The sequence below is a fragment of the Streptopelia decaocto genome (genome assembly GCF_964273445.1).
Source record: "Streptopelia decaocto genome assembly, chromosome: 20".
In the NCBI taxonomy this organism is placed as follows: domain Eukaryota; kingdom Metazoa; phylum Chordata; class Aves; order Columbiformes; family Columbidae; genus Streptopelia; species Streptopelia decaocto.
In genome coordinates, this window is record NC_138675.1 from 4540388 (window position 1) to 4555662 (window position 15275).

General features: G+C 42.2%; 1 protein-coding gene across 3 annotated transcripts in view; it reads left to right on the top strand.

Annotated features, from left to right (window-relative positions):
• The window catches only part of CLSTN1 (calsyntenin 1), a 30884-nt gene extending 15618 nt beyond the window's left edge, over positions 1–15266 (top strand). For 2 of the 3 annotated variants that reach the window (XM_082069891.1, XM_082069893.1), the window contains 15 exons: positions 1613–1821; positions 2470–2619; positions 2719–2904; positions 3661–3909; positions 4348–4469; positions 5930–6092; positions 6262–6312; positions 7729–7886; positions 8512–8660; positions 9159–9385; positions 9793–9963; positions 10527–10672; positions 11117–11252; positions 11910–12094; positions 12734–15266. In XM_082069891.1, the coding sequence (XP_081926017.1) occupies positions 1613–1821; positions 2470–2619; positions 2719–2904; positions 3661–3909; positions 4348–4469; positions 5930–6092; positions 6262–6312; positions 7729–7886; positions 8512–8660; positions 9159–9385; positions 9793–9963; positions 10527–10672; positions 11117–11252; positions 11910–12094; positions 12734–12928 (2497 nt within the window). In that variant the 3' untranslated portion in view covers positions 12929–15266. The remainder of the gene's footprint in view (positions 1–1612; positions 1822–2469; positions 2620–2718; positions 2905–3660; positions 3910–4347; positions 4470–5929; positions 6093–6261; positions 6313–7728; positions 7887–8511; positions 8661–9158; positions 9386–9792; positions 9964–10526; positions 10673–11116; positions 11253–11909; positions 12095–12733) is intronic. The other variant, XM_082069892.1, reaches the window with a different exon arrangement.
• Positions 15267–15275: the final 9 nt, after the last annotated feature.

The following is a 15275-nucleotide window of genomic DNA, read 5'->3' on the forward strand; positions in this document are numbered from 1 at the left end:
AACAAAGCAATCGTTAGCTAATCTTTATCTAAAGAAAAAACCACAGCGTAAAGCACTCTCTAGAAAATCCACTGGAGAAAAGCTGTTGAACACCCTGGTGTAAACATCTGCGGAGCATGTGGGAGATTCCTCATTGCGGGAAGCAAAGAAGGGCGTCAATAAGATGTAAAGCCGAGCAGCAGTCATCTCGGTGACAAACACAACTTATTATTCTATAGCTGTGTGCTTCAAATAGGCAGTAGAAAGTTATCACCGGAAGGATTACGCCTGTGGAAAGTAGTTGTGCCCTTAAACTCCCATAGTTTGTCTTCTGAAGAAAGATTTCCAAGGAGATGGAAAACCAACAAAGGTTTTGGTGGCTTGGCTGGAGTTACATTCTTTGTTCCGTTCTTAGTGTACAGTTCCTTCTCTGCACTGTAGATTTTTTCCTACTAATTTTTCAGCCTGTGTTGGTTAATTGAGATATAAACTTTCTTCTGATGGGTCTATTAAAAATTATGGTTATCCAAATTAATGGTGCAGATCCAGCAGCGTACTCTGCAACTCCTCCTTTCCCACAGCAGAATGACGGGTTCTAGGGCCTGCACCTCCAAACCACTGTTGAATTTCCCTGCCCTGGGGCTGTATGTGTTATGGCTTTTGTGGCTTTGAACCATTTTTGGAGTTCAGCTCTCAAAGTCAGGAATATAAAGTGTGTTTGGTAGAGAAGGCCATTTTTTGGTGGCATTTATTTAGCACATAGACTAAAATAAAACCTTAAAGTTTTGTGGGGTTTTTTAGCATAAACGTCAGAAAACTCTTACAGAATGATTGTAGTGATTGAATTATTTATTAGTTTACATTCTAGATACTTTTCGTTATTCACCTTTTCTCCTTAGTTACTGACAGAAACTGCCTTATTTTCCTATTCTCTATATACAGGCAATCACTGACAAGCATAAAAGGATGGAATTCAAGATCCAATCTGTTTAGGATTATCTCAATAGCTATATGATGTGCTAAAGTGTATCTTCCACTTCTGTGATTCTTGCATTTAAATTGTCTGTCTCTCATTCCCACATCCAAGAAATAAGCCAGTTTTCACTGACTTACACAACTCGGTACTTTATTATCAAAAAAGAGCTAATCAAATGCACTTGACTGAGCTCTTAGTCTAAGACCAGTCTTAACTGTCATTCTTGTTCACATGAAATAAAAATTGGGTGTTTATATCAAATACCGTGGCAGTAGGAAAGCACTAGAAGGATTGGACTGTTCTAACAGAAGTAAAAGCCTATTGTCACAGCTCTATTTTGTTGTATTTCTGTAAAATGGCAGCAGTTTAATAGTTGCAATACAAAGGGTTGAATTTTATTTGCAAAGAGACAACAATAGTAAGCAATAATCTAAAACTACACTGAATTATATAGCAACACACTGGAAAAATATCCACTATTTCCTGATCAGGGTAGTTGAGATTGTTGGTTGGATCAGTCGTTGGTCACTTCTTTCAGGGAGCTTGTATTGTGAAGGATGGATCGAGCTGTAGAGGAGGGAGCTGTTTTATCAGATTCCTCGCGTGAACAGGAGTTTTGCAGTATATAGAGAACTGACCTTTCTGTCCTACTTCCAGAGCAACGGTCCATATTCAGGTGAACGACGTTAACGAGTATGCTCCCGTGTTCAAAGAGAAGTCGTACAAGGCGACGGTTATCGAAGGGAAGAGGTACGACAGCATCCTCAGGGTGGAAGCGGTGGATGCGGATTGTTCGCCTCAGTTCAGCCAGATCTGCAGTTACGAAATTGTAACTCCGGACGTACCTTTCGCTATTGACAAAGATGGTAAGAGCGCGATGAGAGATGGAGTGGGAATTACTATCATTTGCTGCCCTAAGAATAGGACTTCAAACTGGTCAGCATAAAACTACAGCAGCAGTCCAGTTAAATGGACACGTTCGCTTCAGCAGTTTGATTTGATAATGGAAAGTAAGATGTCTTTCAATGCCAATACCATGTGCTGGCTACTGATGTAAGGAGCAGATGGTCTGTTCAATGTGTGTTGTTTCTTGAGAAATGCCCTTCAAAATAAAAGAAATACAGTAGCTGTATTATGTTTTAAACCAGCTCTTAGTAAGCTGCTTTTTTTCCCCCTGTAATTTTCTGTTCTGTATTAAGATAGCTTTTGCTCATTAGCTTTCAAAACCAGGATTCCACATGTGCTTTTCACATTTGAGATGCTCATATGTGGCTCTGGCGATGACAGTACTGTGGTTATGTTATTGGGTTTGAAGCGTAGTGATTTGTTTAGGTCATTTCCTTTCTGCCAATGATCTGCAGACCCTTCAAGATCTGTAGACCACTTGGGGTTCAAGCAAGCTGATTAAACCAAGCAAGACAGTTTTTAGTGGGCTTTAGTTTGATTTTTTGGGGGATCTACATTGCCAAATGAGTAGCTATTTACATCTGATTATTGCTTTTTTTTTGTGTCAGGTTATATAAAGAACACAGAAAAGTTAAATTATGGTAAAGAACATCAGTATAAACTGACAGTAACAGCATATGACTGTGGGAAGAAGAGAGCTGCTGAGGATGTGTTGGTTAAAATTAGCATTAAGCCCACATGCAAGCCTGGCTGGCAAGGTTAGTTTGATCTCCTTCCTGTCTTCTTTCAGCATTTGCTGGTACCTTCAGTCGAACACCAGAGTTTTTTTAATATTGTTTCTTTGGATAAATACACAGGTTGGAGCAAAAGAATAGAATACGAGCCCGGTACTGGTTCGTTAGCTCTCTTCCCCAGTATGCGCTTGGAGACGTGTGATGAGCCAATAACCTCAATTCAAGCAACGGTTGAGCTGGAAACCAGCCATATTGGTAAAGGCTGCGACAGAGACACCTACTCAGAGAAATCCATTCACAGACTCTGTGGTAAGAAAGCTTTTGTCTCTCTTGCTTATCAGTTTGCCTTGGAATATTATTTTAGAATACAAATCACAGAATCCCAGAATGTCAGGGGTTGGAAGGGACCTGGAAAGCTCATCCAGTGCAATCCCCCCATGGAGCAGGAACACCCAGCTGAGGTTACACAGGAAGGTGTCCAGGCGGGTTGGAATGTCTGCACAGAAGGAGACTCCACAACCCCCCTGGGCAGCCTGGGCCAGGCTCTGCCACCCTCACTGAGAAGAAGTTTCTTCTCAAACTTAAGTGGGACCTCTTGTGTTCCAGTTTGAACCCATTACCCCTTGTCCTATCATTGGTTGCCACCAAGAAGAGCCTGGCTCCATCCTCCTGACACTCCCCCTTTAGATATCTGTAAACATCTGTGAACTCCAGTGAGTGGATGTGGTCTTTCATTTGCACCTAGTTTCCTCCAACTTTTTGCCTAGCATGCAATAAAAAGCATGAAAAATTGGCTGAAGGTGGCTTTTAAAATTATTCTCAAATACAGTAGAAGGATCGCTTTCTTCTGCCTCTCCACTCACTTATATAGACTAATAATTTCCCTCACATGAGATTGATGTTCAAGAGCTGAAAGGATGTTCCAAGGAGGATTGCTTGATGTATGATGGTAGCACGTAATCCTGACAGCCCTGAAAAATCAGTGCTCAGACAAGCAGTCTGGTTTGAAACTAGCGGTGATCTTTTGAGTTTCTACCTTTTTTCATTGGAGTATTTTTATTGTAGGTGCTGCTTCTGGCACCGCTGAGCTCCTTCCCCCTCCGAGCAGCGCTGCCAACTGGACCATGGGGCTTCCCACAGACAACGGTCACGACAGCGACCAAGTCTTCGAATTCAACGGCACCCAAGCTGTGAAGATCCCGGACGGCGTTGTCACAGTCAACCTAAAAGAGCCCTTCATGATTTCAGTGTGGATGAGGCACGGGCCTGGAACCAAAGAGAAAGAGACAATTCTCTGCAATTCGGACAAGACAGGTAGCTTCACATTAGGCAGGCTTGTTTTTCTGATTCTATTCCAATTTACATTATGTGTTTCTCTTTGCCATAGTAGATGACTTATTCTGGCTATGCCGTCTGGATTTTGCATCTCCAAAGACAGTGTTATTCTTGATGCTGCTTAAAATCATTAAGATACGTGTATCAGCTTTAGTGACAGCACTTCCTATTATACTATGTATTCTTTTTACCTGCTGACAGGCTTATCTCTGTAAGTCTTGCTTTAGGTCGGATTTGGACATATTTGCCCTAGCTACTGTTAGAAACAGTTTGCATTCCTCTTTAACGTGCCTGATCTATGTTTGTTTCTTCTATCACATTCTTGGAGATTTATGTATGAAATTATAGAACAGATGAATTTTGTGGAGTCCTTAAGGTTTACAGAAAATAATGATGTTAATTAAAACTCTCGTGCAGATATGAACCGGCACCACTACGCACTCTATGTACACAACTGCCGACTTGTGTTCCTCTTCCGCCAAGATCCTTCAGAGGGAAAGACGTACAAACCGGCTGAATTTCACTGGAAATTGAATCAAGTAAGTATGGAAGGACAGTTGGTAGAGTGTTAAAATGCAGTGAAAACCATCGGAGACTGAACTCCCTGATAGTATAATTATTAATAAATACTTGTTGCAACTCCAGACTCCTGATGTCGTGTTTTATAGAACCCAACAATAACTTATTGTATTTGTGATCAAGTGTCAGAGTTAGATTCAGCTATAGCTTTTCATCTTGGATATAAAATACTGCTTTAGTGATTTTATTAAACCCAGTGAGATAAAAGTACAAGTCCTTGTCCTGAAAGGTAGGAAAATGTAGATTGATATGTGAAAATAGAAAGTCTGTTAGCTGTGCTGTCAGTTATCTTCACTAAATGCACTACAAGGCAGTGTGCATGAGAAAACAGGAATTATTCTGGTTTCTTTATGGCATTAAAGTACTTCTGAGCACGCAGCATTTTTGCAGATCCAACTGTTAACAGGGTGACAGAAGGATTTACCTTCTTAGCGCTTTTTCACACTGAAATAACGTTTGTGACTTTTTACACATTGCCAGCAGGAGCTACAGATCAATTTTCTTAATTAGATTGTACTGCACAAAAATAGTTAAGAGGCCTCGGAGGGCTGCAGGTAGGTTTCTGCCTCCTATTTCGAGAGAGGAGTTGGCTGTTTGTATTTCATCTTGTGTTAATTATTATAGATTTGAAAGCGAAGGCTGCAATAACTAATTTTTACTTTGATCTGCAGAATTTATTTCTGTTAATTCATTATGTTTATGATCACGAAGAACAAGACATGAGGGACTAATACTTTGTGTGCTTTTCCAGCCCTCTGCGTCTGAGTGATGAAATACCCCTGTATATCTGTACATTTATAAAGGTGCTTCTAGTTGCATTAGGTTCCTATTACAGGGGTTTTTGCCAGTTACCTAAACAGTGAATTACTTTCTGACATAGCTAATTACTTTATTTTTATAATTATTTTCTATGCAGGGCAATGTGAACCGTTTTAATGGTAAAATGCCCATATATGTCCTTATGGGAAGATTGTTGTTTTCCGAAAACTAATTAGTGTAAATAACTCTGTTGTGGAAGATGTTTTTCGTATTCAGAATGGTCATATTTTTCTCTAAACATTCCCTCTCAGCAAGTACAGACCCTTGTCAAGTAACGCTGTATTATAACAGTATTTCAGAAGGTGTTTGCATGCAGATATGTATTTTTAAATTTAAATATGTTGCTATTAGATATTATAAAATTTAAAGGGATGGAAATAGATGTGTCTATGTTGGAAATAGAAGAAAAGAAGCTATTTATGAACATTTAACAGTTGCTTTGCTTTTTTCAGATGCATGCCATATGTGTGAAACATTGTATGTCTATACTGGCGTATAGTTTGTCAGTCTGTCTGCATGTGCGTATATGCAAAATGTGCATAGAACAGTTATTCAATTGTAATAAAATTAAAGTAGAATCTTTAAAACTTTCTCTCCTCAGGTGTGTGACAAAGAGTGGCATCATTACGTCCTCAATGTTGAATTTCCTGCAGTGACTCTTTATGTAGATGGTGTTTCATACGATCCTTTCCCAGTGACTGAAGATTACCCGCTTCATCCTTCTAAGATCGAAACGCAGCTCGTGGTCGGAGCGTGTTGGCAAGGTAACTACTTCCAGTTGTTAAAACATTAATACTTTAATAGCTGGGTCGAGTATAAGGAGGCTTTTTGGGGGAAGTGCTGCTGTGTATTCTCTATGATAAGAAAATTTGCCAAATGGTAACTACTTGGTTGTTTCCCTGTTGTCCTGTTCTTTGTCTTGCTTTTCTACAGAATATACAGGAAATGAAAATGACACTGAAACTGTGCCTGAGACCTCTGCAGGTTGCTGGAGTTTCTTTTCCCTACTGTTTTATTTCATTTTTATGCCAAGACATTGCTTCATCTCACACGCAGCATGAAATGCAGGCATTGCATTTGGGCCATTGACCTTCACATCTCCTCTCCTAGGCTTGTTCTTCATTGTGCTTCTATTTCCAGAGCTTCATCAGCTGATTTTTTTTTTAGTTTTCTTTCGTTTTCTTTATTTTTTGGTTGCACCCAAATGCACATCCATGTACAAATCTGCGACCTTTGCGACTGCAGTGAAGTGGTGTAAAACAAGTTGCTGATGTAAAATATCAGCTATTAATTTTTTTCAGCTAGTTTTCTTAAAATATAAATGCACCTCATCCTAATATGAATATATGAGTATATATATGTACGTAGGTATGCGTGTGTATCACAGAATTAATCAGTAGGTTGGGAAGAAGCTCTGGAGTTCAGTAGCTCTGCTCCCCATTCAGTGCAAGACCAGTTTTATAATTAGATCAGGTTGCTTCTATATAGCTCAAAGATGGACCTGTAATTTACAGCGGAACCTCGATCAGAAATTGATATAAAGTTGTAATTACAGTGAATGGGCGTAAAAGCTTTGGCTGCCAGATATTTCAGATTGGCTACAGGGTTTTATTTTCTTAGACATTTTTAGGGATAGGTGGATTTTGTGTCTTCCGTTGAGACCCTTACAATGAGGGTGTATTTCTAAAAGTCTAATCAAGATATGCACTTTTTCTGTAAATTTTACGAATTCCTGGAATGGTGTAGATACAACTGACCAGAAGTTTCTAGCTGTGCATCACACTTGAATTTGGCAAGGAGGAGAGTGCAGGGGCTAGGAACTGAAGCTGTACAAGTCTAAACTGGAAATATATAATGCGTACCAGGAAAATTCACTACTGAAAATTGTACCGAGCTATGCTGAGGATCTTTTGCCACTTTGAACCTTAGACCAAGCTTAGACATCTTTCTAAACATCTGGTAGCTTAGCAAGTGGTGACCTTGAAACTTGAATATCCAAAAATTAGTTGCCCTGAGTTTAAACTGCCTGTTACTACTGACTGGTAGGAGTTGTCACCTCCAGCGGAAGGTCCCGGTGTCACGTTGATGCCGTTGGTTGTGTCTCTCGTTTCTGAAGAACACCACCTCGCTGTCCAGGCGGTTTCTTGTGTGTTACGGAAACACCGGCTTTGGTTTCGCAGTTCGAGATGGCTGCGTTTGGAAGGCCATGTGCATGGGGAACTGTTTAATTCTTTCTTTACGCTTGAACATAATCACAAGGTTAACACCCAGAGTGGATAAAAACTAACCTGCATGTGTATAATACTTTGTGGTACCAGAAGGCGTATGTGTTGTTTTACAAAAGGGAAAAATAAGTGGAAAGAATCCAAACATACGACGATTTTTCCTTCCTTGCTGAAGGTGGCGAACTCCACATGGCTCAGTTTTTCCGAGGCAATCTGGCGGGTTTGATGATCCGTTCTGGCAAACTGGAGAACAAGAAAGTGATCGATTGCCTGTACACTTGCAAAGAGGGGCTGGATTTGCAGATGCCCGATGGTGTTGGCAAAGGCGTGAAGGTAAAGTTGCACGTGAATAAAGGGGAGCGTGTGTATCGCTCTGCTGGTAATAGCTACAGGTTTTGCTGGCAGACTTAGCAGGGGTGTCCCAAATATAACAAGCTAACCTATTGTGACATTCAGCATTAAAACTACGTGAAAACTAGGAAATCTTTCTTGCATAGAAATGGATTTTAAGAATGAAATTTATTGTGTTCTCTTGAACAGAAATTCTAGATTTGTAAGCCTGTCTGTTTTACCGGCTGTACCAGGGTGTGTAGTAAAAGAGAGAGACTTAAGAAGCAGTTCAGTAGAATAATTTGCTTGCCTTTATTTAGTGGCAAGATTGTGTGAACAGAGCTGAATTTCTCCTTTATATCAGCCTCCTCTCTTCTGTATTACTGGAGTCTTCACATCAGAATTATGATAAGTGCCTAGATTTTTTCTTAAAGAATGAAACACTAAATATATTTGACTGGAATAAGCAAGCGAAGACTGTGTAGTACAAGGGGAGTAAATAGTGGCCATATTGCTTTAAATACAGATGTAATTACCCTGCATGTACCACACCAAGCAGTGCTGAGCTGCCGGTTGTAGTTACCAGCTCATGTTTGGGTGTTCTCTTAGATTGTTGTTGTTGTTTCAGGTCCAGATGAACCCCAGCCAGTCGACCCTGACCATCGAAGGGGACGACATCGACAGGGTGGATAAGGCCATGCAGCACGTTTCCTACCTGAATTCTCGCCAGTTCCCAACACCTGGGATTCGGAGGCTTAAAATCACCAGCGTTGCCAAGTACGTCCTAGTCCTGAAATAACATGTTTCTGTGCGGTGGTACTGAAGCCTGGAACAGTGTTCGTGTGACTCAGTTGTGTTAAACAAAGGAGTCTGGCTGTGTGTAACCACCATGTTTGAATACAGCAGATGTTTTCTACACCAGCACTCTGTTTTCTTCCTGAGAGGGTAGTAAGGAGTGTGTACGGTAGGGAGGAACTGGTTGTAAGCGTATGTGCTGGGATGAGTACATCACAACCGTCATTAAAGGTGTCATCTGTGGCTGGTAGCCGTAGCGTAGAAAATGGGGCCAAGTGTTAACTGTAAGTAAAAATTAATTGTAAGATTGCTCCCTTGGTGGGGAATTCTTATTTTCCAGTGAAGTTGATGAATTTATCTAAGACTCTTGGGTCCAAGAGAGAGCTTTTTAAAAATTTATAAAGCAATTACTCTACATAATGGTGCCTCCCTCTCAAATAACCTCCTTGACTGTGCGAAACTGTGTTCTGTGTCTCCCAGGTGTTTCAACGACGAGGCCTGCGTCTCCATCCCTGCTGTGGAGGGGTACGTCATGGTCTTGCAGCCAGAGGAGCCGAAAATCAGCCTGAGCGGCATCAACCATTTCGCCCGCTCTGCTTCGGAGTTCGAGAGTTCCGAGGGTGTTTCCCTCTTTCCGGAGCTTCGCATAATAAGCACCATCACCCGGGAGGTGGAGCCGGAGGGAGATGGAGATGAAGATCCTACAGGTACCGTCCTCTGCGTGGGACTGTTGCTTTCCCTCACCCCGCTCAGTGATCACATCAGAGGATCTTCCTTTTGCACAGGGGCACACATTTCTCTTTTAATACAGAAAGTAGCAGAGGAAACAAAGCTGTGTATGTCTTGTGAGAAGGTGTAGATACTCTGCTGTAGGCTAGCAAAAATTTACGTGCAAATGGTAGTAAGCCCAGGCCGTTATCTTCATGTAAATATCTCTATTTTTAATTTTTTTAATAATTATTTCATTAATACTTGCTCTCTTTACTTCAAGCCCAGATCTTAATATTTCTTCTGGAGGAAGAGTTGAGCTTGCATGTGATATTTTATAGCTCCTGGGTTCCTGTCTGCTTTTCCTTCATTTCTGCTTACCTCTGCCGTTTCCTCCGCTTTTTAGTGCAAGAGTCCCTGGTGTCTGAAGAGATCATGCACAACCTGGACACGTGTGAGGTGACGGTGTTAGGAGAGGAACTGAATCAGGAGCAGGAAAGCCTGGAGATCGACATGACCCGGTTACAGCAGAAGGGCATCGAGATGAGCAGTTCCAGCCTGGGCATGATCATCACAGGTGGGGGTTCCTGCTCTGCAGGTGATGGGAACCGTGTGCGGGACAGGGGGTTTGGGACTGACTCCAGATACTTCGGTTTTGACGAGAATTTCAAGCTCAGAGGTGTAACAACTATTTTGTGGAAAGCTGTGATTCTAGAAAATACATCCTTCTAGAACCTGCTTTTGTTCTCTCTTGTTCCAAATTGCAGGTTACCTCTGGCCTGTGAATTGAAATACATTTTTCCCCAGAAAAGGCTTGTTCCTTGCACAGATAATCCAGTGCCTGGAGCATCCATCATTCCTTTCTGGTTTTTATTAAGAATAAGTTATGTATTTGAAAGAAAGGCTCCTAGAATCCCTTTAAAGACTAATGGGGTCTAGGATTTTGTCACAAAATCCATCCACAGAGTTTCAGTGGAGCCACATACGTGTGTGTCTACCTTTAAGGTGTTACCTCTTTTTTTTTACTAATTGAAAATCTATCAGCCAAGAAAACTTGAAGAAAGGGACTAATACTTGTCAAGTATATGATGTTGCACCAGTCTTTTGCAAATTAATTGTTTTACTTCTTTCTCTCCACAGGGGTTGATACTATGGCTAGTTACGAAGAAGTTTTGCATTTGATTCGCTACAGAAACTGGCACACGGTTTCGCTCTTTGACAGAAAGTTCAAATTAGTGTGTTCCGAGCTGAATGGCCGCTATGTCAGCAACGAGTTCAAGGTGGAGGTACGTGAGCTGATCGGGTCACTGAGAACCTTCAGAGCACGAGGGCTGAGAGGGTGGAGGTTGTCGCCTCAACCGATAGATAATCCATCAATTATTTGTCCTGTAAATAAGTTCTAGTAAAGGTGCACATGTCAGGCTGTATTTTATATATAAATGTGTTCTTTATCCTACATTGCAGCTTTAAATAAGGTTGCCTAGAGGTGAAACTGTTGTGTTGTAGAAGAAATAGTTTGGCTAATGGAAGTGTGAATGCAAAAAGGTGGAACTGGAAAGACAGCGTATTAATTTAGCAAAACTAAACCAGTATTTGAGGAGAAGTTGAAGGAGAATTGGATGGCTGCTCTGGGAAACAGATTGGGGTTTGATTTCCTTCTCTCTCTCTCTGTCTGTTCGGCAGTAAACGGTTGCGTTTCTGCAGTTGAAGGTTTTCTGGTTTGCTCCTAGGTGAACGTTATCCACACCGCTAACCCGGTTGAACACGCCAATCACATCGCCGCGCAGCCGCAGTTCGTTCATCCCGTGCACCACACGTTCGTTGATCTCTCTGGTCACAACGTGGCCAACCCTCATCCCTTTTCGGGTAAGAATTCTCAGTCACCCAAGTTCAGCTCTTTTTTTTTCTGGTGTTAGAATGTCCCAGAGGGTTCTTCCCCCAGTTTAAACCAGTGAGTCGGACTAATAGTCTAAGCAGTTACTCAGTGCTGTTCTGCTGTTGCCTGGGCAGGGAGGAGTGGATTACTAGAGATCTACAAATCATCTTTCCGCACCAGCAGATCATCTTTCTGTTGGTGTGTGCAGTTGGAACTGGGAGGCGTTCTGGTCTTGGGGGGACTGTAAGACCCAGCTTAAGGAGCTGGAGCAGGATTCCTCCTGCATGGCGTGGTGAAGGATCTGCAGCACTACTCCCTTGATGAGTCATCATATCTGTCCTTTCTGTTTTAATTATATTAATTTGGCATGTAGGATGAGAGGAGCGTGTGCGTGCGGCAGAGTCTGCTTTCTGTGTGTTGTCAGTCTTTCAGATGGATGTAATTATACTTAAGGAGCTAAGTTTTAGTTCTTACTCTCTAAATGACTTTTTCAGTGGTGTTAGATAAACAGCCTCTGTGTAGCTACGTATAACATTTGTATAGTGGCATTTCCCTCTCGCAGGTGATGGGAACAGAGATCTAGTTATTAGAATTGTGTGAGAGTTCCTTAGTATCATCTAAGAAACTCCCTTTGTTTTCCGTTGCAGTTGTTCCCAGTACAGCCACGGTTGTGATTGTGGTTTGTGTCAGTTTCCTGGTGTTCATGATCATTCTGGGCGTGTTCCGAATCCGAGCTGCACATCAGAGGACGATGCGCGACCAGGACACCGGGAAGGAAAACGAGATGGACTGGGATGACTCTGCTCTGACCATCACTGTGAACCCCATGGAGGTAAAACTGGTGTCTCAGCATTAACAAAAAAGCCCTTTTCCGGCTGTACCAGGTATGATTGTACATGGACAGAGTGGTAGAGCAAAAACAACCACAAAACACAGAGACATCAGCTGCGAATTTTTAAGGAATGTGACAAATGCAAAGAGCAGTTACGTTTGGGATCGTGCACAGGTTGTAGCTTCATGATACCTAATAGGGTTTTGCAGGTCAGTGTCCAGCCCGGTGTTCATCACACTGCACGCTGCCAGAACCATGAGCTGCTTTTCCCCAAAGCTGCAGGAATTTATTATCGAAACATCTGTGTTTGTGATGTTTCCTCCTGCTGTGGCTGACATCGGGGTGTTTAGAAAATTGGGAACAATAGAGATGTGCGACTGTAATGCTGGTGGTGAATCCTACAGAAAGATCCTTTCCCAGCAGAATTGGAAGCACTGGACCACACTTCAGAGTTCTCTTAGGGGGATAGGATTGATAGCAGTGTTACAAAGCTATTTTATTTTCTCGTTGCCTCAGTATTGCTGAGCATCTAAAACCAGTAAGAAATCTGTAATAGATCTTTCTCCATATAGAAAGACCCTGAATTCAAAAGAGAATTTTGGCCAGTGTGATACCAACACCTGATTTCTGTCTTAACAGACTTACGAGGATCAACACAGCAGTGAAGAGGAAGAGGAAGAAGAGGAAGAAGAAAGCGAAGATGGAGAAGAAGACGACATCACGAGTGCGGAGTCCGAAAGCAGCGAGGAGGAGGAAGGGGAGCAGGAGGAGGACCAACAGAATGTGAACAGACAGCAACAGCTGGAGTGGGATGACTCTACCCTCAGTTATTGATTCTCGCTGTTCCTTTGTCTTTATGTTTCTGCTCTAGAAGACTCCACTGTAACACACTCCATTGTTACCAAGGATCCATGGTGTTTCAAACAAACAAATCATTCTGGCCAGTAGATTGAAGGCAGACCCATCCCGTGGTGTGTCGCTCGCTCCCGCCGCTGTCCCGCGTAGTTAGCGCCTCTCTCCTTCAGCCAGGCTCAGGGACTGGAGGTTTTCTTTTTGACGCTATGTAAGGAACCACCTTGCACTTTTTTCTTCGTGTCATCTCAGCTAAGTGACTCTACAGGTCTGTAGCCATTGCACATGAGTTTCTGAACTGTCTTTGTTTGCTCGGTGAAGCAAACTCGGCTTTGTTCCTTTTTCTCTTTCCAAAAGATGCAAAGATTGCTTGTTGACAAAGGGTAAAGCTGCTCATTTCAGCCTGTTCATTTCTTTTAAATTTTTTTTTTCCCCCCAATTAGTGCATGTGTAAAGTGGCAGAATGAGGTTAATATGTTAGAAGATTAACAGACTTTTTAATATTTTGTAAATATATTGGAATTATGTAATTATGTCATTTGTGGTAGTGAAAACAGGGGTTGGGGTTTAAAACATGCTAAAGTAAAAAATCACGAAGCATGAATTACTACAAGTCTCATAGTGCTGCAGCAGGAGCACGGGCACCGTTCTCTAGTGTAGGTGTTTCAGTACTAAGTGTCATTGGCCTTGACTGCCGTGTTCGCTCTGCCCCGCTCCGTTCTGCCCTTTTCCTTTAATCTCCTTTATTTTTGCAGAGGGACCAGACAAGCTTGTAAGAGATTGTGAAGGCTTCAGGAACCTCCGCAGAGGTTCGGCTGCCCTGTGCAATACAGTCATTTCTTGGTTCTTTTTATATTCTTCTTTTTCTTTCTCCAATTAAGTCTTGGCAGAAGGGTTTTTAAGTTATTGGGAAAAAACACTACATGGCCGGTGGGTCCATCAGCTGCTGGTGCTGTTGTGTTGCCACAGCTCCTGTTCATTCCGGTGAGGCCGCCTGCAGCACAGCGATGGTTATGCTGCTGACAGGGTGGATTATTAATTAAGTTGCTTGATTGTTACATTGGTAATGAAGCTGGAAAGCCTGAGACCTGTGTACCTGGGCACCTTGGCTACCGATCTACATCGATGGGCTTTGTGGGTTGTTTTTGGCTGTTGTGTGTTTCTGATTTGATAGCAGGAGGGTTTGGGGCGTAGCTGATCTCATTGCTAATTATTAAACACACTCCTGCTCATTCCCTGTAGCCCCTTGTACAGTAACTTGGACTGTTGGTGTATGAAGCCTTTGTTTACACTTAGTTATTGTGTTTTCCTGCTGGTAAAACCGATAGCGTCAGTTGTCCAGCCAGAAGACCTTGGGAATCATGTTAATATTATTACAGGTCCAGATGATTTTGGTTGTTTCTCATCCAAGTTCTAACTTGGAATGGCAAAGGACTTTGCTAAAGAAATAGCTGAAAGGTACGAAAGTAAGTTATGACCCCAGGGTGGAGAACGCTAGGGGTTTTCTGTAAGGCAGGTCTCACTTAGTTAACTTTATTTGGTCTTACACAGAGCCTTGAATATTGAATATCTGCTTACTTGATTTTTTACGTTTGGAGGTGGATTAAAAAGAGTAACTTGTTTTGCTTGTACCAGGAGACTGGGACCGCGTTCACTGCTCTGCACGGTAAGAACAGCTCCGGTTTTTGGCTCATGTGCAGGGTCAGTGGTGCCGGGACGCGGGGAACCCGCACCCAGCCCCGGGGAACCCGCACCCAGCCCCAGGGGAGCCGTTCACAGGGAGGAAACAAAGATTGAGCCAAACGTTGTGATTTGGGTTTGATTTCGGAGCAGCCGTGTTGTCAGCGCGCGGTGTGCGAACGGGGCCGCGGGGCGAGTGCCTTCACAGGTGATGGGGACGCGGGGAGGGAACCCACACGACTCGCTGACCATTTTATTGGGGTTGGTTTGGTTGTTGTTGTTTTTTTTTTTTAATGTAAAATTTTAGATTTCTAAAATGGGGAAACAGTTTTGACTACTTACGTGGTAATATAACTGCTAGTTTTAAGTAAACTGGGAAACTTTTAACTTATGTCTGACAGTCGTCCTGTGTTAATGTGTAGAAAACTTATCCTTCCATATACTGTTGCTGTAGCTGCTGTATTTTAGACCAAAACTGATCACGATTTAATGGTAATACTGAAAGGTTGTGAACGTCCTGATGCAGTTTGTAGCCACTGTGGGTATAACTTTTCAGATGTGTATATTGGTAACAGGTCAGTTTGGAAAGTCTATAAGCTACAATAAATTTCTGGTTCTAAAGGTTGTTTGCATTTATTTCTTACTGAAT